At 45.1% G+C, this 24,297-nt stretch overlaps 1 protein-coding gene across 1 annotated transcript in view; it reads right to left on the bottom strand.

Moving 5' to 3' along the window:
* The window catches only part of LOC117078814 (raftlin-like), a 99,133-nt gene extending 82,494 nt beyond the window's left edge, over positions 1–16,639 (bottom strand). Inside the window, exon 1 of the mRNA XM_033202305.1 lies at positions 16,495–16,639. Coding sequence (XP_033058196.1) covers positions 16,495–16,636 — 142 coding nt within the window. The 5' untranslated portion in view covers positions 16,637–16,639. The remainder of the gene's footprint in view (positions 1–16,494) is intronic.
* Positions 16,640–24,297: the final 7,658 nt, after the last annotated feature.

The raw sequence follows: 24,297 nt of genomic DNA, 5'->3' as shown, positions 1-24,297 counted from the left end.
TTTCCCATAGTTATACTAAAAGGTTAAAAAATAATAAATTTGTGACCTTACAAATGCACAGATACATCTCCAACAGTAATGTTAGGATGGAATAAAGGCAAAACACAAAATCATCTACGTACTGGGTCTCAATTCTTCTAATTAAAAACTGAAGCAACATTTACAGCAGGCATGTTCATCTGATGCTAGCTTATCCAATAAAGCCACTTGTGTATACACTACAGAGTCCTGGGGAGGAGAAAGGACTCTTCTCTCTATCAGGCTGGCAGCAGGTTCTAAAGGGTGGCAGCAGTTTCTCCATACTGAGCCCTGCTGGAGACCTTGATGGGAGCAAGGCTGAGTGAGGAGTGAATAGGCTAGCAAGCAAGGGAAGGCACTCATGCCCACACCCCTCAGACTCAGGCAGACCTGCCTTGCTCTGGAAGGCAGGGTGTTTGAAGACCTCCAAGAAGGAACCTGTTCCTCAAAAGTCCTCCCACTTTTGCTACCTTATTATGTAAATTCTCATATTAGAGGTTCATTCCTTTGAATCAGAATGACTTTCCTAAGTATCTCCTTTGAAATGACAAATATCTCCATGGGAAGGACAACAAGCTAAGCTCCTGGTAGCCACTACCACTCTAGTATGATTTTGTTTTGTCTATAATTTTTAATTTATATTTAGTTTATTTACAGTTTCCTTGACAGTAGAAAGGAGAAGGTTACCAGGATGAGAAGAAAGATTTGGAAAGAGTTGGGGTGGGGATCAGGAGAGTACCAAGAAGCATTAGAAAACTCTTGGGATTCACAACTTTGAGTCTAAAGTTTCAATCAGACTGTCCCAACCTTGAGGCTTCTGCCCCAGCTCATTTCAAAGGGCATTGTGCTTGATATCACAGGACATAAAGGGGCTCTGGGCAAATTATCCATGTGATCAGACACAGAAAAGCTGAACAGTGTGTTAAATTCAACCAAATTTGGCTTGCAGATGCCTCCACACTTGAGTCATTACATAGGGAACTGCAACTTAGTTTAGTAGGTAAACTAAGTGAAAGCCTAACGTAGGATGTATACTTCTGTAACAAATAGCTGAGTCTCAGCCAATCACAGCAGCAGAGATGCAGTCAATCACAGGCAGCGAACCCAAGCCAGCTGTCCTCTGTACCTCACTTCTCTTTTCGGTACACAAAATACTGCCAGGATGTGTTTCAGGCAGGTCACTGAACCTGTTCTGGTTCTGAGGCTGCCTGATTTACAAATTTTTCTTTGCTCATTCAAACTCTGTTACATTTAATTTGTATCAAGTTTTTATTTTAATAAATACCAGCCAGCACCAAAACTGTAATATCACTGAATGCTTGAATCTCAAATTTTAGAGATTGATTTCTCTGGAATGCGTGCAACCCTAGTTTAAGCAACTGTTTCTAAAGCAAAGCCCTCTTTGGAAAGGCAGACACAGGAAGTAGTTGCTGGCCATCAAAACCTTAGTGTGAATTAGTTCCTCCTACTCTTTTGTGTAGAGGCAGCTACCCTGCTCCCTGCTACCACACCTACATTCCTTTTGTTTCTCCCTGGATTTTATTCCTCTCCACCAACTCCCACCCCTGTCAAAATAGGAAAGACTTTTACATCATTCCAAAAATGTCTATAGTATGCTCAAAACAAGTCAGAAAAATCTAGCTTACAAAAAGTAGGAAAAATAAGCTGTAACAGTGACTTGCACACTATTACAGAGTTTTCTAGGCTACACTGTTTACCATGTGACATTCCCAAACCATGATCACATTAGAATCCTGCAAGAGGATGGAGGCAAAAGATGGGTATGTTGCTTTTGAGGGCAGTGGGAGGGAAGGCAGAGGAAAGGGTCTAAGGAATGGTACTGCCAGATGCAGACAGAAGACACGGATGTGCTGCACATTCCCTCACACAGACATTCAGGGAGTGTCTCGGTGGAAGAACATCTTTCACATGTGTCAAAGTCTCTAGTAAGGTGGAAGGTAAATGGTAAGTAGGATGGTTTTTAAATGTGGCTCCAAAATCCACTGACATTCCTCCTATTGAGCCTATTGAGAGGTGAGGTCTATGTCAATTACCCTGAGTCTGGGCTCCACGACGGCTTGACCAATAGAATCTGATGGAATTTAACACAGTTCCGGTTTCTGGACCCAGCCTTAAGAAACTTGAGAACATTTGCTTGCTAACTCTTGGCGTGCCTGCTCTTGGAATCCAGCCACCACGCCATGAGGAAGCTCAAGTAGCCCCAAAGAGGGGCCCATGTGGAGAGGAACCAACAGCCAGGACCAACTTGCTGGCCATCTTGCCAGCAAGCCATGTTGGAAGTAGATCTTCTGCCTCAGTCAAGCTGCTGATGCCATGTTAAGCAAAGACAAGCTGTTTCGCCAAGCCCTGCCAAAGCTGCAGATTCCTGAGCAAAAGAAGCTACTGTTGTTGTTTTAAGCCTCTGAGTTTTGGAGTGGTTCATTTATACCATAAGCAACTTATACACCAAGTCTGCTCAAAACGACCATGGCCTGCCGCTTCCTTGGCACTTGCTGAAGTTGGCCTGCTTTTAGGGCCCCTGTTTCAGCCATTCACCCTTTGAAGGGTATTTGGGTTGTTTCTGGCACTGGCTGATTATGAATAAAATGGCTATAAACAGTTGCATAGAGGTTTTTAAATGGACATAAGTTTTCACTTCTCTAGAGTAAATACCTAAGAGTGGGGTTGTTGGGTTATATGGTAAGTGCAGGGGCCCTGTTAATGAAAAAATGTTTCCCTTTAAACACACAGGATGTCCAGATACTGCCCCCACGAGAGGTGTATGGAAAGTGAGACCTCTCAAAGATCAGCTAGCCCCTGCTCAACTGGGGCATCAGCTCACCAGGTGGAATCATGCCCAACGGTGCTATTCACTGACTTTTTCTCTGGTTGTTGTTTTTGTAAAACACACATGCTAAAAGTCACCTGTGTCTAGTGAGACTCCCCTAGTACTTCATGTAGGCTCCACCCTGCTCCCACAGCTCCACCCTTCCAAACTCCTATGCTCACCTCATATTGACACCTAATGTCGATCAGATTACCTATTTTATGTGTGAGTTCATTGTTGGATCAGCTTTGATTGACAGTTGTTCAGGCATTTGTTTCTCTTTTTATATTTTTGTCTTCTCAGCAGACATCCCTGAAACTATGTGTATAGGTCTCCCGAGCATCAAGGTACCAAGAAAAACTTTCCTAGAAGTCTTCAAAGGTAGAGGAAACAGAGGAGGCCTTTCCCCATTCCTATGGTGAAACAGTGGGGAAATAATCAAAATATACATACAGTTCCCCAGCAGAAACTGGTAAGGGTAATTAGGAACTAGATGCTTTCTAAAGAGGAAAATAAAGAAATCAGAAGAAGGTTCTGAGACCCGAACTGCAAGAAGAGGATGGTAGACATTGCAAATGATCTGGAAGCAAAGATCCCTTGAATGGTGATGTTCTGGAAAAAATTGGGGCTGAATCAAACCTTAAGTGGGATGTCTCTTTGGTACACGGTGGACCAGCTTCTTACAGGAGCTATTAGTTCCATGAGGGAGGGAGCTTATGTTCCAAATTCATTCATCCATCCATTCATTCAACTCACATTTATTAAGGTCTGCTTTGAGTCAGGCACTTGGTTAGGAAACACTAAAACTGGGAAGGCCAGGCCCTGCTTTCAGGGAGATCACAGAGACGATGACGAGATACCCATGGTGCAGTGTGGCTGACTGTTCCAGAAGTCTGGACAGAATGCGGGAGCATTCTGAACAAATCACTGTTATATAAAACACAGAGACGGGTGTGGTGGTGTGCACCTGTCGTCCCAGCAACTTGGGAGGCTGAGGTAAGAGGCTCTTTTGAACCCAGGATTGCGAGGCTGCAGTGAACTGTGATCACACCACCTCACTGCAGCCTGAGTGACAAAGCAAGACTTATCTGTAACAAAACACACATATGCGCACACACACACAAACACAGCACATCGCCAAATACTTGGCTCCAGAAGAAGCTGACCAGCAATGGGGCACAATGTCCTGTGTCATTTTAAATGTTAAAATGTTTAAATTATTATTTTAAAAGTATCCTAATTTGTTTCTGAAATGCTTCCCACGATGCCCATAAAAACACTGGAAAACTTTGCCGGGCGCAGTGGCTCAAGCTTGTAATCCCAGCACTTTGGGAGGCCGAGACGGGTGGATCACGAGGTCAGGAGATCGAGACCATCCTTGCTAACACAGTGAAACCCCGTCTCTACTAAAAAATGCAAAAAACTAGCTGGGCGAGGTGGCGGGCGCCTGTAGTCCCAGCTACTCGGGAGGCTGAGGCAGGAGAATGGCGTGAACCCAGGAGGCGGAGCTTGCAGTGAGCCGAGATCCAGCCACTGCACTCCAGCCTGGGTGACACAGCGAGACTCCATCTCAAAAAAAAAAAAAAAAAAAAAACACTGGAAAACCACTTCAAAAGGATCACCTTCTTAAAAGATTATTTTTCAGCTACAATGTAGAAAAGCCTTAGTTTAAAAGTTCATTTTTACTATCAACTAGCATGCACACATTTAAATAATGGGGGCAATAAATGTAGTTATATTTTCAAATACAAATTAGTTTCATTAAGAGTAAGCCCTCATTTGCCACACTTGCTGCTAATCTAAGGCAGCCTGTAAAGCTAATTTTAACAAATGCCAACAGCTAGTGACAAGCAACCAGAGATGGGGCAATTATATGCAATGATGCTGGATCAGCTGGCAACCCCATTTTTTATTTCTACACTCAAATTCTGAATTTGAAGACACAAGCATGTTTATTACTTCATTCAGTCATCCAAAGTAAGAACTGATCATCCAAATTAAGAAGTCTTTACATGATGACATCTCTCTAGATCCAGAAATATAAATTAAACTTAAAAATGCAGTAGAGTATTCAGATGGTGTCAGATTTTTTGCTGTCCTGCAACAGAGTCTAAGAAACTCTAAAATGTACCGGTTGAAAGTGTTCCTGATCCAATGTCAAGTGTAAAGAACAATCTATATCAAACCGTATTAATGTATGGTATCGCTTTTTAAAAGTGCTTGTGTATTTGTTTATAAAATCCTTATTTTTGAAAAACTGGCAGTTCATAAACCACCTGTTAGCAGAACTTTTTTCGGGGTCATGACACTATGGGCTACATTTTCAAGTTTTCTTTGTTGAGCATGCATTATTTTCATGGTTGAAAACAATCGGGGCACTCTGGGAGGCTGAGGCAGGTGAATCACTGGAGCCCAGGAGTTCAAGACTAGCCTGGGCAACATGGCAAGACTCTGTCTCTACAAAACAATTTTAAGAAGAAATTAGCCAGACATGGTGGCATGTGCCTGTGGTCCCAGCTACTCGGGAGGCTGAAGAGGGAACATTGCTTGAACCTAGGAGGTTGAAGCTGCAGTGAGCCATGATCTCACCACTGCATGATTGTGCCACTGCACGCTACTGCCCAACCTGGGCAACAGAGTGAGACTTTGTCTCAAAAGGAAAAGAAAATAAACTAAAACACTATGGATATCACAGCCAGCCTCTAGGACGGTCCTCAATGATCCTCCTGGTATTCACACCCTTATGTGGTCCCCTCCCACACTGAATAGGGCTGACCGGCGTAATCAGAAGAATATGGTGGAAATGAGTGTGATTTCCCAGACTAGGTTGTAGGAAACATTGTGGGTTCTACCTCGCTCTCCCAGATCTCTCGTTCTGGGGGCAGCCAGCTGCCAGGTTGTGAGGACACTCTATCAGCAGGATGAAGTTCCACTGCAGGGCAATGAGGCCTCCTGCCAACCATCAGCACTAACTCAACACCCATGTGGAAGTAGATCCTACAGCCTTTGGCCCAGCTGACATCCTCACTGCAACCTCATGAGAGATCCTAAGTCAGAAGCACTCAGGTAAGCCACTTCTGGATTCCCGACTCAGAGAAACGATGCAAGATAGCATGTTTGTTGTTTTAAGCCTCTAGGTTTTCGGACAATTTACCACGCATCAATAGATAATTAATCCAGGCAGTTCATGTTAAGAGTCTTGCTCCTATATGAGAAGTGGCATTGTGGAGTGGTTGAGAGCTGACTCTTCAGCTGCCAAGTTTTGGCGTAATTTGTGACACAATAAAAGATACCTAATAAGAGTGGTGTTTGCATTATAAGAAGAAAACACTTGCTTACCCCCACTCCTCCAACCCCCACAACCTACCACCATCTCAGTCCATCTCAGGAGGGGTCTGAACCCGAGTCCATCTCTGCTCTGCTGCTCTCCAGCCACCCTTCGCTAAAAATAGCTCCCTCTCAGAAGGTGCTACTCAACATGTGGACCTCAGACCAGCAGCAGCATCCGGGCTCTTGTCAAAAATGCAGAATCCCAGGCCCCATCCCAGACCTGCTGAATCAGAATCTGTATTTGAGCAATAAGTGATTCCTTAAAGTTTGACTCACAGTACAGTTTGAGAAACGCTGGGCTGTGGCAGTGGCTCTTAATCTTGACTGCACTTTGGAACCATCTGGAGAGCTGTGAAAAGCCCTGATGCTCAGGCATTTAGGGGTGGGGCCAGAGCACCAGTATTTTGAAAACCCCCAAGTGATGCTAACGTGCAGGCAGGGTTGAGCATCAGTGCTCTAGGAGTAAACCCAGTCCTTTCCCACTCCTAACCCTCTCTAATCTCCTAATAGCCAGGAATTAACAGGGCCCAGGATCTCTCCTACAGCCTCACATCCAGGACTGAGAACCACAGTTCAGAGCTCAGCCACACTGATCTGCTTAGTTCCACATCCCTCAATCTCCTGAATCTCTTTCTACCTCAAACACCCCTTCCCAGTCTCCTCTGCCATCCTCCCAGGCAAGCACAGGCACCTCCTACATTTCTGTCCTCCTCCATCCTCTTGCCTCACTTTTCCAAAATTATTTTAATTATAAACCACTTCAAACATATGGAAAAGTACAGAAAATGAGATGTCTATGGATCCACCACCTGGATTTAATAAGTGCTTACATTTTTACCTTATTTGCTTCAGATATTTTATTTTTGGATAAATAGACTTCTTGACACAGTCCTCACGCCATTCCCTTTCTCCCTATCTTTCTATCCCTGTGTGTACTCTTTTACAATCTATATATAACATATAACACCCAGAACAACATATGGCAGAGATTCTGAGGATTTCTCAGTTTGTAGTGCCCTTAGTTCCTCTGTACATTTTTTAATGGCACACCCTAGATTTAAAAAAAGTATCCAATAGTTTCTTTTACTAAGTAGTTAGGTCCAAACAACTTAATACTTATTCACAGCCTAACAACAGTAGCCTTTCAAAAAAATTAGCACACATAAACTGAAAGAAGAAATATTTTTTCTTTCATTCTTAACTAACCACAATCACTCACTAATGGGATGTGTGCATCTGTTGGACACTGCGCAACTTCTCAAAACTTGGAACCACACTGAACACCACCACCCTGATTCCCACTTCCACGCTGATTTTCTTAGCAACTACCCAAAATGTAGCTTGTAAAGATATGACATCATCAAGAGTAATGTGGTACTGTCAGATGTTGATATTGCAAAGTGCCTCAAGCTAGTACTTAGCGTGGTATCTGACAGATGTTAAGTATTGCTGCATTTCCCTCAAAAATGTGAAATATCCCTTGGCCACCCTGTGCATTTGCTGCAGTGCTTTGGGGTATCTTAGCCCAGAATTTGGGAACCACCAATATATAGTATTATGTATGTTCAAAAAAGTTACTTACATGGTATTGTCTCTCCCTTAGCACTCACACTCCCTCTCTCGCCCTAACTTAACCTGCTCCAGGCAAGAGCTCCCCAGTCTCCTTCCCAGCCTGTCTGTCTTCTCTCCAGCCGCAGGCAGACATCTCCAAGAACTGTTTCAACATTTCCACCTGGAACTTTCTCTCTTCACCTGAGACTTTCTCAGCACTTCTGGAAGAAGATGCCCCACAGAATGCAGCACCTTGCCCAACAAGCCTGCTCTTTCTCCTGCATTTCTCATCTCTGGGTAATACCACTGCCCTCCTAACATCCAGGCCCAAAGCCCCAGTATCAGCCTGCTCCCGCCACCATCCTCACCCTGACATTGGCCCACCAAGAACTGGTGGATGCTATCCATCCCCCCACTTTATTCTCCAAACCAATCTGAAATCTCAAGAGCAACCAATGCTTTCCTGGAATCTGGCTCCCCCTCATCCATCTAATTCCTATCTCCAGCTCTTCCCACCTTAACCATTTTACACCACACAAGTGGCTCAAACAGCATAATCACATCCGCTGTGCAGCTCGGAGTCCTCAGCCTCAATCTCACTCAACCCTCCCTCCTTTCCAGTCTTACCTCCCATTGTTTCCCTTCACAGTTGACCCTAGAGTCAAGTCAGGCTAAGCTACTGCAATCTTTTGTACATCCTCAGAACTCTCCAGGCACCACCATTTTCCTCCAGTGAACTTCCACCTGACATTGCTTTCCTGTACCTCTCATCCTCTGTATTAATCAGGGTTCTCCAGAGAAACAGAACCAGTCAGATACGTGTGTGTGTGTGTGCGTGTGTGTACGCCCAGATAGAGAGAGACAAATAGAGGTATTTATTATAAGGAATTAGCTCATGAAATTGGGGGGCCAACAAGTTTAAAATCTTCAGGGAAGGCCAGAAGGCTGGAAACCCAGAGAATAGTTGATGTTGCAATCTTGAATCCAAAGGTGGTCTGGAGTCAGAATTCCTTCTCGTGGATCTCAGTATTTTTTCTTAAGGCTCTCAACTGAATGGATGAGGTTCACTCACATGATGGAGGGTAATCTGCTTTACTCCAAGTCTTCTGATTGCAAAATTTATCATGCCTAAAAAATAACTCACAGCAAAACCTACACTGGTGTTTGGCCAAAAACTAGGCACATAGCCTAGGAAAAACTGACATAAAATTAACCATCACACTCCTTCAAGGCTGAGCTCTAACAGGATTGCCACTTTAGGCCATTGATTCATCCAATAAATAAGTAATGAGCACTTACTATATGCAAGGTCCTGTTCTAAATGCTAGTGATACCAAAGTAAAATGAAAGGGATTCACACAATAAAAGAACAAGCCTGCCCTCGTGGACCTTACCTTCAGAAGCCGAGAAATAGGCAATAGACAAACAAATAAAAATAATACATGAAATTCCATTTTTAAAGTATGCCAACTAGAACAAAAATAATGCAGCAGGGAGGTGTAGCAATCACAGGAGGAGGTACAATGTTTTAAATACAGGATCCAGAAAGGCCACACCCAGAAGGTGACGTTTAAGCAAAATCATGAAGAAGGCCACAGAGCAAGCCATGGTATAAGGGGGAGGGTGGGCTAGGCAAGGCAGTGGCAGGTGCAAACAAACTGGAGTGTGGCGCCCCCGGGAGGCTGACCGGACCTCGGGGTGAAGTCAGACAGGGCTTGGGAGACAGAGCGCAGGCCTGGCCGGGCCGTGAGCACTTCAGCTTTACCCTGACTGATCTGGAAGCCTCTGGAAGGTTTCGAGCTGAGGGAAGACATCAATTACTCTAGCCATGACAGACCATGAGAGCGGAGAGCCCAGATGACAGTAAGTAGACGGGTAAGCAGTGGTCAAATTCTGTATATGTTTTGAAGGTAGAAAACGGGATTGATTGATGATTTAGAAAAAGGGGATGAGCAAAAGAGGGCATCCAAGGCACCGCTAGGGTTGGTCACCAGGACCTGCAAGGCTGGAGTGGCCATCTTCTGAGATGGGTAGAGGAAGCCAGAAGTTAGCCATGTTAACTCCATCTAAGCAGAGGTGTGCAGTGGGCCACTGGATGTACCATTCTGAGTTCAGAGGAGAGCTCCACAGCTCTTAGTAATGCCTCATCTCCCCACATGACAGTAAATTTCTGGAAGGCAGCAAGCAGGTCTTCTTCATCCCCAACAGCAGCTATTCCAATGCCCTGCCCATAACAGATGCACAATAAATACCTACTTAGCAGCATCTTTTGGGAATAGGAAAGACACTTATCTGGTACAGGATGGTAAAGGGCATTTGGAATATTCCCTGTGTGGCTCTCAAATTCACTTTCTTAACAGTACAGCACAGGGGTTGGTCATACAGGCTCTGGAACCAGACTGACTAGGTTCAAATCTTGTGCCCTTATTTCTTACCTGTGTGACCTCAAGGAAGCCATTTAACCTCAGTTTTCTCATCTGTAAAATGGGGACAACTGCAACATCTACTTCTAGAGTGAGGACTAAATAAGGTAAGGTGAGTTAATATTTAACAGGGCTCAGAAGAGCTCAGACACATAGAAAGAGCAGTATAAATATTAACCATTTTAGTCCTCTACTAGGATTACTTGTTGCCCATTATGAAGATGCCTTTGGACCTATTCTGGCCTATAGTCATGATTATACCACACTGAAAAGGGTATCATAAGACGCTGGAAAATCCCAAAAGACCTCTCTGAATTAAAGAAGTGTTTAAACAAACAACCTGATTTCTTGTGCTTTATATTTCCAAAATTTGCTAATACATGATATGATCAGGTTCCATTAACCAGAGTCTATGATTAACCAAATCTCTTCCTACCCAACTTTCTAAGTAAAATCTATTACAACAGTTCCCCCAAATCTAAGGAACTTGAGCGCTATTCCATAAAAGTTGAAGGATTCCTCAGGACAAAGGGTAAAAGGCAAAGTAGGGAGTTTCAAAACACACACACACACACATATACATATACACACACACACATACACACACGCGCACATCCACAAACACACACATACATACACACACAATACACATAAACATACACACACACACACACATACACATACACACACACACATACACATACACATGTACACACATACATACACATATACATACACACACACACACACATATACATACACACACACACATATATACATACACACACACACACATATATATACACACACATACACACACATATACATACACACATATACATACACATATACATACACACACATACACACACATATGCATACACACACATACATACACATATACATACACACACATACATACACATACATACACACACATCCACACACATGCACACATCCACAAACATGCACATAAATACACACACAATACACATAAACATACACATACATACACATACACACATACACACACACATACACATACACATGTACACACATACACACACATATACATACACACACATACACACACATATACATACACACACATGCACACACATATACATACACACACATACACACACATATACACACACACACATACACACACATAACATACACACACACCATACACACACATATACATACACACACACATGCACACACATATACATACACACACACACATACACATATACATACACACACATACACACACATGCACACATCCACAAACATGCACATAAATACACACACAATACACATAAACATACACATACATACACATACACACATACACACACACATACACATACACACATATGCACATACATACACATACACACACATACACACATACATATACACACACACGCACACAAATGAAAGCTGATAGGCCCCCATAAAGAATAAATTCTAACCCTCAAGGAGGTCTCCCTATGGAACAACAAGATGGGACATTTCAGGTGTAAACGCCAGAGAAAGCTGTCAGTGAGGTGCATCTGGCTTCCTGGCTGAAGAAGTGTGGCAACCTCCAGTGCGGGATCTTAAAGTAGCATAAGAGTTTGTCGGCATCAAACAACTGAGCCAAGCATAGCTTATGTTGATTTCCCCCTTCCGGCTGGACTGGCTGCTTGCGGACACCTGAGGAGTGCCTTCCTCTCTTCTGTGAGGCTGGTTCTGGAGTACCGTACACCACAGCAGAGGCGACAGCCCCAGGACCAGTCCTCCACTGTCCCATGTAAATGGGACACCAAAGCTGCCAGCCTTCTCCATCATTCCCTGTACCTCGGAGGCAGGTCAAATCCAGGAAAACCCCAAATGAAGCTTTCAAGTACCCCAAATGGTGTCTCCTCCGTCTCAGTCCTGGCAGGTAGCCATCGCTGCAGAATGTGACCTGATTTTCCAGCTCTTTGGTTCTGGCCCACTGAGAGTGATTTTTCCTCCTGAATTCAGCCCAGGTAGGGAGTAAGTCACACAATTGCATATTTAAAAGCTGAACGGAGTTCTTATTTGGAGAGCAAGGAATTAGCCGGGTTCAAGCAGTGGCCATCTCTTGCCTGCTGTACCAATCTTTTATGAGAAAGTGTCTTGATAAAATATGCAATGCTAATAATGAAAGCCCCTTTGGGGCCCAGGAGAAAAGGGAGACTCAAATGTATGTCAAAAACGGAATGTGAATGGGAGGAAAGATCACATGCACGCATGCACATACACACCTTTAAAAGGTAAACATAAAAGCAACATCTGGCTAAATGTATCCCTTTGTCAGTGAAAAATAGCATAAGCCCTGGCCAAGTATGTTACCAATTCTTAAACCGAAGGGTAAAAAAAAAACACTTACTATAGAGCAGCACTATCAAACAGAACTTTCAGCAATGATGAAAACACTACCTGCGCTAACCAATTCAGTAGCCACTAACCACATGTGGCTCTGGGCCACTTGAAATGTGGTGAGTGAGACTGAAGAACTGAATTTTACATTTTCTTTTATTTTAATTCATTACATTTAAATGTAAATAGCCACATGTAACAAGGGGCTACTGTATGGAACAGTTCAGCTGGCAATATCTTTCTGTTCCTTCAATAAAACTGTAATCCTAATCAACCAATAGTATTTTAAATTATCATCAAAATCAGTATAAGCCCCTGGCTATGCCAAACTCAATAAGCTTAAGACAAAATGAAAACAAACAACAACAACGACAAAAAACTAAAGCAAATGATTGCTGTGCATCATTTCCTGTAACTCTGTTCTGACTATCTAGTTTACATTTCTGTTATACTATGCCTTCGTGTATTTGGAAATCCGTGATTGTAGACAGATTTTGCCTTCAAAAAACCAGAGTGTCACAGTCTCTTCCCTTAAGGTCTTAGAAAAATGAAAACGTGAACCTAGGGAAAGTTAACCTCGCAGGCTTCAGTTTCCTCAGGGCTGAAGTGAAGATAATGTAAGTACTCGCCTCTTATGAGGATCAAATTCAGATAATGTGTGCAAAGTGTACAACAGTGCCTGGCAAAGGGTAAGCACTCAGCAACTGGCAGCTGTAATTATGAGTATTTTATTAACAATACTAAAATAGGTAATAAAGAGAACAGTGCTAATACAATGAAAGTTTACACTGAGCAAAATTTTCCTAGGCCCAAACCCTTTGAATGTGTTTTCCAAGCCATGGTAAAGTGCCCTCTAGTAAAATACATCTTGGGGCCCTGACAATCTTGACACCCACCATCAACCTCCAGAGACGCCATCACCCAGATGGGTATCACGAGTCACGAAATCACTCAGCCCATGTTTACTGTGCCCCTACCCTCTGGCAGGCACTGCGCTAGGCTTTTAAGGAGGAGGGAACAGTCCCCAAACACAGTGCAATGTCTCAAGACTCTGAGCTGTCTGCCACCTGACTCCCGCAAAGCTTGGTCAGCACTGGGACACCTTGATGAGATGCAAAAAAATTCATCCTGGGGTCCCACTCAGACGGAAAGGTTCACTTCCTATTTCCTAGACCAGCCAAGGGCAAGCTTTGGCTGCTGGCACCACAGAGAGGGACTAAGTTATTAGGGGACCTGAGGGGCACAGGCCCATTTTCTCGGCCAGGACAATAAAAGAGGTGTTGACAGGCCACGTTTCTCACTGAGAGGCCAGATCACTTTCACAAGAGAGTCATTCTCTGAGTCTTCACAAAGCCAAATCTGACCTGCCCCTCAAAACAAACACAACCCCTTTTAATAGCCGGCTGTCCAAGCCGGTGAAATCCAAGGGGGATCTCCACCAAGTTAATATCAACCATACCAACAGACCAGAAATCCCCCGGGAGTCTCTAGGCAGAAGCTTACTAAAATTCTGTAGGGCTTGGGGTTATTTTTCTTTTTATAGAAAGCACTCAATCAATCTTCTTTCACAACCAAGAGTACATTCCCCTATGGAATTCCCTTCTCTGAAAATCTCTAAAAATAAAATATTCATCTGATCGTCTGCAATGATTTAAGCTTAAACCCATTTACAGGCAGAGTCAGGACTTCCTATGGCCCCTCCACCTATAAAAACATGTTCCCCACTGCCTCAGGTTCCCTCTGGCCCCAGAAGAATACTAGTCAAACCATGCTCTTGGCTTTAAGATAGGAAAGACAGGGTTGAAGTATCTGGAATCTCATACTCATATTCTTTGCTGGTGAGAGTATAAAATGGTATAACCATGTTGCGAAAAGGTCTGGCAGTTTCTTATCAGGTCTCCATATACCTCCTTTCTGACCCAGCAATTTACTACTAGGTGTTTACCCATGAGAAATGAGAACACATGTCCCTAAGGAGACCTGTACACAAATGTTCACAGCAGCTTTGTTCACAATAGCCAAAGAAAGAAAGAAAGAAACTAGAAGAAAGAAAGAAACTAGAATAATCCATGTGTCCATTAACAGAATATACAAACAAACTGTGGAGGAGACATGCTCCAGAACATAAGTCAGCAATAAAAAAAGACCAAATCATGGATACGACATGGATCTCAAAAACATGGTGAGCTTTACACAATACTGTAGAATTCCATTTACAGGAAGTTCAAGAACAAGTCAAACTCACCTATGATGAGATACAGCAGCGGTTGCCACTGAGAGGGTGAGGGCAGAGAATGACTGAGAATGAGGATGAAGGCACTTACTGGGGTAACAGTAATATTCTCTGTCTTGATAAGGACTAGGGTTACACAGGTGCATGCATCTGTCAAAACATTATGCAAATGGTACTCTCCAGATTTGCACATTTCACTATATGTATATAAATTCTATCTTAAGGAAACCATGAACACATATTGAAGTCTAAATAGTAAAATGTGTACTAAAATGTTTAGGAATGACCTGTACCAACATCTGTAATTTACTTTAAAATGCATAAAACAATCAGCTGGACTTATGGATGGATAGAGGGATGGCTGGATGGATGTGTAGTTAAGCAAAGATGGCAACATGTGAATTAGACTCTAGGCGTGTATATTTAGGTGGTCACTGTTCTTGCAACTTTTCTTATCTTAAAAAATGGGATGGGGATAGAGTCACAGTGTCCTCTCCTTAGTCCACCTAGTTAGAAATTTGGCAAAGCACCGATGCCCCACCAAGCCATGGGACCACAGAGTTTCAATTCTGCTGAAAAGAGAAGACTGGAAGAACACAAGTAGCTTTACAGGAACTCACATCACTCATGCCAAAGATTTTCTGCTTGTTTCCCTACAGACAAAGCAATTATTTGAATGTAAGCCAAAAATTCCTGCTCAAGAGGGAGAAAAAGAACTCACTGACTTGTATTCCCAATTTATTATCTTTCAATTCCTGTACCAGATCTACTAGCGAACTGCACAACACTCCACTTCCATTTGCCCCATGTCCATACAGCCAAAAAGCAAACAAAGAAAAACCAAGCCAGTGACTTGATATACAAATGCAGCCAGAGGATGACGTGCCAGCTCTGGGGCTTTGAATTACTCAGGCCGGCCCGAAACCCCACTGAAGGCAAAAGAGGATGTAGAGCTCTGCCTGAGGTTAGAGTGATTTCACTGAGGTTAGCGCACACGCACCAAAGAGCCCCAAACAGCTTGCTTCGTAACCCCTCTGTGGGGTTTGGTGACATCTGGGGTCACTTGAACTTCGTTGGGATTCAGCTGTTCAGAGGTACAAATTAGGAATCCCGGCAGCAGGGGGTAAGGGGGGAGCAGAGTGGCCCTACCCACAGGCCCAGAGGTCGCTCACATTACACCCGGCTTCCTTCCTGGCAAGGCCTTACTTATCCTGAGATGACACACGACGGCAGGGGTTGGAAGATGCGTGGTCTAATTGAGCGCCCAGCTCCTGAAACAGCTGTACCGACTACAAGGGTTTCAGCACATGAGTTGCTGGAAACTGGGGTGGCCACTGACAGAGATGGAGTCAGACTTTTTTTAAAAAAGTACTTCTTGTTTGTTTGTTTTAAGCCCCCAAAGAAACTCACTGACACCACCCAGCGTCCCAAGGGATCACCCGCAACCACACAGGGCAGCTAAGGGCAAGCACAAAGGCACTGGAACAGCAGGGGGCGCGCCTACCTCTACAACCTTCTCCTCCACGCGTTTCTTGCTGCCAAAGGCAGCCACACCGGAGGTGAAGGGCACCAGCCCTGGCCTAGGACTGGGGTGCGCGTGCCTGACCATGGTGTTTCCTAAAATACATAACTACCTCCTCCTCGCCCAAACCCATATCCATCCTGGGGTCCCTTGAGTCTAGAGAAGTGGGTTAAGACAAGGGAAGAAAATCTCTTATAGAAGAGGAGATGCCGGTTTTCAGTGCTGGGGACTCTCCGCACCCCGCGTCCCTGTGCTTCTAGTGGTTCCGGCGCTTCCTCGAAGCGCGCGGCATGTCTGCTCTTATCGGTCCAGCACCTCTGTCCCCAGAGCAAACCCATCTCCTAGGGCACACGCTGAGGGGCAGTCAGGCACCGCCTCCACCCTGCCCCACCCCAGCCGCGCGCACCCCTGAAACCTGGACTCCGCGACCAGCTCCCGCCTGTTCTTTTCCGAGGACCCCAGAGGCAGTGTGTCCTGGACCCACCTGTAGCCTCGAAGCTCCCCCACCTCCGCGTCCTTCCTAGGCGCTTCTGAGCCTGCAGAGCCCACGACCCCCAAGAGGCTGCTCCGGAGTGCCTCTCCCTACATCGCTCCAGGAATGACTCCCCCACACCCGCCCTCCTCCCCCAAAAAAGTTGGCCCAAGATCCAGGCGTCCCATGGATCAGCCCAGGTCCCCATCCCACGCGGGCCAACGGGGGCTGCTCTGGCAGCTCCGGAACCCCGGCACAGAGCAACCTGCAGGGAGGCGCCACGCGGGGTTCCCACTATCCGCCAGGGACCCGGTCCCCAGGGCCAAACGGAGGGGTCTGTGCCGATCGACACGCCAAGCCCTGTCGCGCCCCCACCTACCGTATGGGACCGGCGGAGGAGAAGGCGCGGGCGCGGGCTCCCTGAGACAGCGTGTTCCGTCCCGGGAGGAAAGTTTGTGCCATACAGAGGAGGCGGGGAGGACGTGGGCGCCGGTGGGTGGAGGCGGGGGTGGCGGCGCCGCGTGCTCGTATGTCTGTCCCTCCGGCGATCGGTGCGTCGGTCCCTCCCCGGAGACCGCGGCCGCCGCGCTCTCGTTCGCTGCGCCCAGCGCCCGGCGCGCTCCGGCTCCAGCCCCGACGCGCCCCCGCCGCCGCCGCCGCGCGTCCGCCGGCTACACTTCCTCTTCCTCTGAACTCATGTGCAAAATATGCTGCGCTGCATCTTCAGGGAAAGCCTCGCGGCCCCTGACAGCAGCCGCTGGAGCCGTGGGCCCGCCCAGCTCTCCCTGCGCCCCCTCGGAGTTCCGCACGGTCACCTCCACGCGGCCCAGCTGCAAGCGACCCTGGCAGCCTCAGAACCCAGGGGTCAGGGGTACACCGATCCTCCCTCCCAGCTCCTCCTAATCAAGGTTGTGGGCTGTCAGGAGAGTGCCTGGGAGACTAGGATCCCTCAAGATTTGAGCCGGGATGCTGAAAGGGCGACTGCCATTAAGGTGCTGATGGCTGGGGGTGGGGTTGGGGCAGACTTGAGAGAGAACCATTTCTCGATCCCATTCCACAGGTGGGAGCATCCCCAGACATCTCAGGTGATGCTGAAATTATCTCTTGCAAGTTAGTGCTTCAGGGAAGGGTAATGCCACTGTCTCCCTTGCCATCCCCTGGTCTACCTACTTAAGATGTCCAGAGGTTTGAGAAGATCTGGAGAATCACCTTGCGTGGCAACTTGAGGCACCTGAGGAGAAAATTATATAAAGAATGAATGAAGCACCAGTAAACCAGGCCGCATTCATAAAGTGAAGATATGAGGCAAGGAGCCATTAGAAAATATTTTCTTCCTAAAACTAAACCAAGCAGAATTACAGTGTAGGGGTTTAAATGGTCAGGGTTGGATTCCTGGCTTTGGTACTTATTGGCTGTGTGACTTGGGGTAAGTGACTTAACTGCTCTGGGCCTATTTGTCACATGGCACTTCTTCATGGGTTATTATATGTAAAGTGTTTAGGAACCACTCTATAACTTAGCTATTATCATTGTATAAGAGACTAGAACAAGAAGGGTGTGATAATCTAATTAATTATCTCCATTTTCTAACTGGGCAAAGAAGGCAGTGGAGCCCACAGGGTGGAGGGCTGGTTTTGGGGCCCAGCAGTGTTTCCATGACGTCTTTCTGGTACTAATGACATTCTTCCAGCAGGTAAGGAAGCACTATTTTGTTTTCAGGGACTCTTCCTGTTACCACATCTTCTCAGAGATTTTCTTCCTCGTTTTCTCTTTCCATAGGCTTCCTAGTTCTGTTTTGCTCCCCTCCCCCACAACACTGTTTTGTTTTTATTTTTTTCTCCTTTCCCTTTCCACCCCACCTTTTCCTGGTGTCACACTCACCACCACTATCCCCAGTGTCCCCCATTTTCTCCCCTACACTTGAGCTTGCCACATGAAAGAAAATAAGACAGGTGACCACCCAAGTCCAAGTTCAAACAGTAGAGGGTGGGGATATATGTTCAGGGGCATCAGCAGAGGTTGTGAACACCCATTTATGAAGCCAAAGGGAGGGGTCTTTATGCTATCTATCTGCCCGAGGCCTTGAATTGCTGCAAGTCAGGGTCCATCCGAAATCTTTCTGATCCTTTGCTGGTCCCTAGGCCAGAGAAAGAAAATAAAATTGATACAGGTATTAACTGGTAGGCATTTAAAAGAAGATAAAGAAAAAAGGAGGATGGGGGTGGGGGAGTGCAGCATAACCTAGTTGCAGTGTGGTTGATTTCTTTTAAGCAAATCATTTTCATTCTCTGAAACTTTTCTACACCATTGTGTTTTTTGTGCTGTTTTGTTTCTTTTTAAGACACCAGTCCTTGAAGTTAATATGCTATTCTGATTGTTTCCATTTTCTTCCACTCACTATTTTCCTGAGTACTAATAATCGTGGGCAAATGTCTTAAATGACTTTTTTCGCTGCTTGGATCTGCATTTTTTTAGGGTTTTCTAGCACTCCTGATCTTGATATTCTGATGCTTCCTACTGGCACATAGTAGGTGTTCAGTAAATATGTGTGGAATGAATGGATGAGCCAATAGCATCCAGATCTTTTAAGGCTCTTCTTAACCTGCATTCAGCAATTATCCAGAGTGTTCCAATTCTCTTTCACCTGGAATATTTAATGAGGAGCCAAATGTTGGATTCACTTGTGTTCTGTAGAGAGCTGCCTGGATTTTCCACTTGACTGCCATGGACTGGCCAGCCATGGGAGAGACCCTGGGCAGCTGGGTCTCACCTCTAACTGACCTTGCCTACCCAGCCCCAAACCCAAAGATGCTGGGACTGTATCCTAGTGGGTTACCTTGGCAACCTCACAATGTCATCTGTTAGAATGTCCTAGGGCGGCAGCTTTTAATTCTATCACAGCGGTCTCATCGGGGGTCATGTAATAGTGCTGTTTTTCCTCTGCTCACACTTCCTCCCCCTGTGATTTAACACTAAGTACTCGGAGAGGAGCTGAACACGGGAAAAATCAAGCTATTACTGCATGACAGGTCACAGATGGCCCCAGAACTGGGGTCCCGAGTGTTCACAGTCAATAAGACGCAGGTCCCAAGCTAATGGGGAAGCTGGATCTCCTCACACCCCCTGTGGAAAGAAGAGGAGTTAAGCCAGCCTAGGCAAGTGTAAGAAGCTGCCATGACCAGACTGCACAATTCTTGTAAAAGCTCAGTTAAAGGAGCCCCCCGCTGGAGTAATTCTTTCTCGGACTCAGCAGCACCACCCCACTCTGGAGATGATTAAGGCCATGGGTACCAGCAGCCAGAGCAATTTTGCTGCATCCTAACTACGCTGAGGCTTGGAGGGAAAGAGAATCCCAGCTAACCTATTCTGCTCACCTTCTTCCCACCCGACCCCATCCCCACAATTTCATTCACTTAGGTCCACCCTGCTCCTAACTTAGCCCAAAATAATTCAATTCCCCCTCTCTGCAGAGAGTAATCACAATTCATAGCAGAAATGGATCCAACAAAAGCTTTGGAACCTGAAGAGCTATTGTTCTAATTGTTTATTTACAGCACCATGAAACCCAGACCTTATACTCGCCAGTTGAACAGCAGAGTTTCAGGGCTGGCAGGAGACAGAACTAGACTCATCTATGCCCTGGAGGTGCAAGAACCATTCATCTTTATCATCACAGTTAATATTTTAAGTGGGTTTGCAGCCATCGTGAGCTCACAGTTTGGTCAGCTGCTCTGTACTAAACGGTTAGAAGAAGCTGGCCCTGCATCAGGTGACAATCGTGCCGGTAAGGAGCCACGGTGGCAGAGGCCTGAGCTCTGTGCCCCAAGCCAGTGGTTTTGGAGGAGCCCCCTGCCCTTTGTTCATGGTGACAGGCACAGCCTGCACAGGCACGCCCCTAGGAAGACCATGGCACCCTTGGCCACGTTAAAGCAGAGCACACTTGTGCCAGTGTCAAAACATGCTTTTGACTCCCCCGTACAGTGGAGATGTGAATTAGGGTGGGGGCAGGGAGCTGGTTAGGGCAGTTTTTGCATATGCATTGATCAGCCAAGGCTAGGGACTTTTGTCCAAAGTATAGTCAAAACAATACTTTGAAAATGCCACCCACAGACATCACCAATTTGAGGAAATGTTGGATGGTAGCCAAATGTTCCATTCACTTCCATACAAAAAACAAAACACACAAAAAAAACCCACCCACATTTATTGTTATTCTGCTCCTGAATCCACTCATTTTACCTCTGAATTCCCAGTCTGAGTCAAACAGTTCAGGGGAGCAGGGGCCCTCCTGTGGCTGAGATGGAATTTGTTCTCTGGAGCAAAGAGCCACTGGAGACTGAATTTCAGGAATACTGTGTGCAACACATTGCTATTTGTAGCTTTGTTTCCTTCACTCAGCCTAAGGAATTGTCTGACTTTACCAAAAGCCATCCACATCCACACCCCTTCACTGGTTATTCCATTCATGGGACACATTTGTTGACTTGCACTTGAGAACTTTATTACCAGAGATAATGGGGGAAATGTGTGTATATGTGTGTGTAAGAAGCCTATACATTCCACAGATGTCAAAATAAGGAGATCATAAAAATAAATCATCATTAAATGAATGGCAGGATAATATTTTGATATATTAATTAATCCAATTTCCCTTCCACCATCATTCCCCCCGCCCCCACTATATTTCTTGCTACACTGTACAACTCTCTTCCCATCAATTTGGACAGCCAGAAGCGTTGTCAGAAGGAGAGTTATCATAACAACACCAGAAAAAAGTCAGATTCTTGGCTTTCGAGTTTCAGAGATCAATGTCCTGGCATAAAACGAAAATATATGGAAAAATAGGAAATTAGGCAGAACCAGTGTCCTGCAGCATATCTCCCTTCCTTTCGCTATGCACCTACCATCCTGTACACACATACCTTCAAAGGATCAATCAAAGCTTCACAACTGGAGAAAAGTGAGGAAGGAAAGGCACAGGGGATATGTTGATGGCAGCAACTGGTAGGACATAGTGACTGACTAGAGTCAGAATTCAGAAACCCACCACCCTCCACTCAAGTGAAAATCATCCATCCATAATATCTGGGAACCCTATGGACAGCTGTTCAGCTCTTGGAATTTGTGCAGGAGGAGCATTATAGACCTTCAATAGAGGAAGGAAACATGCTGTTCATCCTTCCTATTGACACTGAACAATGAACTCCCATCAACAGCAGCCAGAGCACAACCTGTGGACCATCCAGAGAGACTAACTCCTATTCCATGAGTTCAACCCTCATTTAATAGCCCAGAATGCTGGTAAGCTCTTGAGATGGACAGTAGGGCCCTGGAACCCTGAGAAGATCCAAGGGTATGAAAAGATTCTCCCACCTACTTCCCATCACACCTGTACATAGAAGAACCCAAATGGATCAGTTCACTATCTGCCTTACAAGGTAGCACTGTGATGATCATCAATGCTGTTCCTCAAATATTCCTAGTCCTCCCCTTCTGGACCCACAATAATGGCTCTCCCTGGCTCCTGTAGTTGGGAGGGGCTATAATTAGTTCTGGCCAATGAACTGTGAGCAGAAGCAAAATGCATCACTTCCTTGACAATTAATCAACTATTAGGACAAGACCATCCAGGGCTTTCTCTTTCTTCTAGCAAGGCCACTGGCAACTTTCCGTATGATGGCTGCTTATCTGTCTAGATCCCTGAGTGATTGTGAGAAGCTGAGCCATCTGACCTGTACTCTTTACATAACATGAACAAGAAATGACTTGTTTTTAAGCCATTGAAATTACAAGTTGTCTGTTTCTGCAGCATAACCCAGCCTATCCTGACTGATACACCTTACTAGAATCCATTGAATGTTCTTAAAGGCATTATGAGCATACCTAGGAGCTGGAAGGTCAAAAGAAAAGATCCAGTTAGAGAAACATTTTCCACATTAACCTGGAATCATAATAATTCCCAAGGTTTCCAGTTAGAGAAGCTCATGATCAAAAAAGCTATAAAGAGCTGTTATTTACCATTCATTTAAGGAGTATTTTTTAAGGATCTACTCTGTGCCCTCACTGGGTGCTAGGAATAAGGGATACAGCAGGGAATAAACAGACACTGCTCCCAACCTCAAAAAGCTTTCAGACTAGTCACACTTGGCAGTTATTTATTGCATGAAAATGAAACTATAGACTAGAGAAATTGAGAGACTTGCCCAAGGTGACATCGTTAATAAATGGTAAACTGGGACTTCACTTGAACTTTATGAGTCTAAATTTTGTGTTTTCTTCACTCTTCTAAGCCACCTAAAAATAAGAGAATCAGTATAACTTTGAGTTTGCTCCAAAGAGTAGGTGGAATGTAATTCCAGGCTACCTTATGTCTCCTTCCTTAATGTTTGCTGATACCTGAAACCTCTTTAATAAGCAAAACTTTTCATTCCATAATTAGTGCCCAAAACAGGGTCTGACAAATAACAGGCACTCTCTAAATGTTTGTTGAATGAGTAAAGCACGCATAAATAAATAAATAAATAAGTGGGCTTACATACTTGTAACTGTTGATTGAACTATCAAATGCACTCTATCTCACTCATGCTAAACCAGAGGCCAGCAATCGCTCAAGATAGGTGTTATGCTTGATCTTGAGGAATACTTTTCTTGAAATCTTAATTGATGGTCTTTACAATCCGAACATTTCCTATTGTTTTCTGTTATCACTCTCCTTTCTTCAATTTGAGAACCAGCTAAACTATGTGGCATGCGTATCTCAGGGAACGGTTGTTTCAGCAGAAAAGTCTTTAAGGACTCAAATGCTTGGATGTTTGAGTTTCAAGTGTCCAAGGGGACTCAGAATTTAGAAGAAAAAATATTAAAGTGCCAGAAAAATGTTTCCCAACCTCTTGGAGAGCATAACACATCCCCAGACTGCAGGGAGGGAGAAAGGAGTGTGAAGGGAAGCAGGAGCGGGTGGACGCTGTAAGCCCCTGAGGAAAGATGAGCTAATATCCTGCCTCTACCATTTATTCAAAAGGAAGGGCAGTAAATGCCACTCTGGCATAGGAGAATATATCAAACCAACTGTCCTACAGATGAACTCTGGACAAAATCTAAAACACAACTCTCTGAAGGCAGTGCTGGACAACTACAAATAGGCGGGAACTAGGAGAGAGGCGACACTTGGAAACATCAAGGGGTGGATTTTGCATTTTTTTACAGCTGCTTTCACCTAAGGGCAGACCTCAGAGAGTGCCCTACAGGGCATCCAACACTTGGGCAGAAACCCACAATCTTCCCAATGGAGGAATCAGAAGACAGAGTTCCTAGTGACCACAGCAACTGAACAGATGGGCCTGAGGGAGCCTCCGGGTTCCCTGGCCCCTGACACACTGTGGAAGAGACAGAATCAATCCTGGGCACTGAGGGGGAGGCACAGAAGTCACAAGAGACAAAGGGCCGCAAACAGTCCCACAAAGATTTTTGTAGTCAGTGAAGGCACTAAAGCAGCCAAGTGCTCTCATGTCCTGTGAGGAGCAAGGG

This window comes from Trachypithecus francoisi, unplaced genomic scaffold (assembly GCF_009764315.1).
Source record: "Trachypithecus francoisi isolate TF-2019V2 unplaced genomic scaffold, Tfra_2.0 Lachesis_group0, whole genome shotgun sequence".
Lineage (NCBI taxonomy): Eukaryota > Metazoa > Chordata > Mammalia > Primates > Cercopithecidae > Trachypithecus > Trachypithecus francoisi.
Note: the sequence above shows the minus strand (reverse complement) of the source record. Positions and strands in the feature narration are given on the sequence as shown.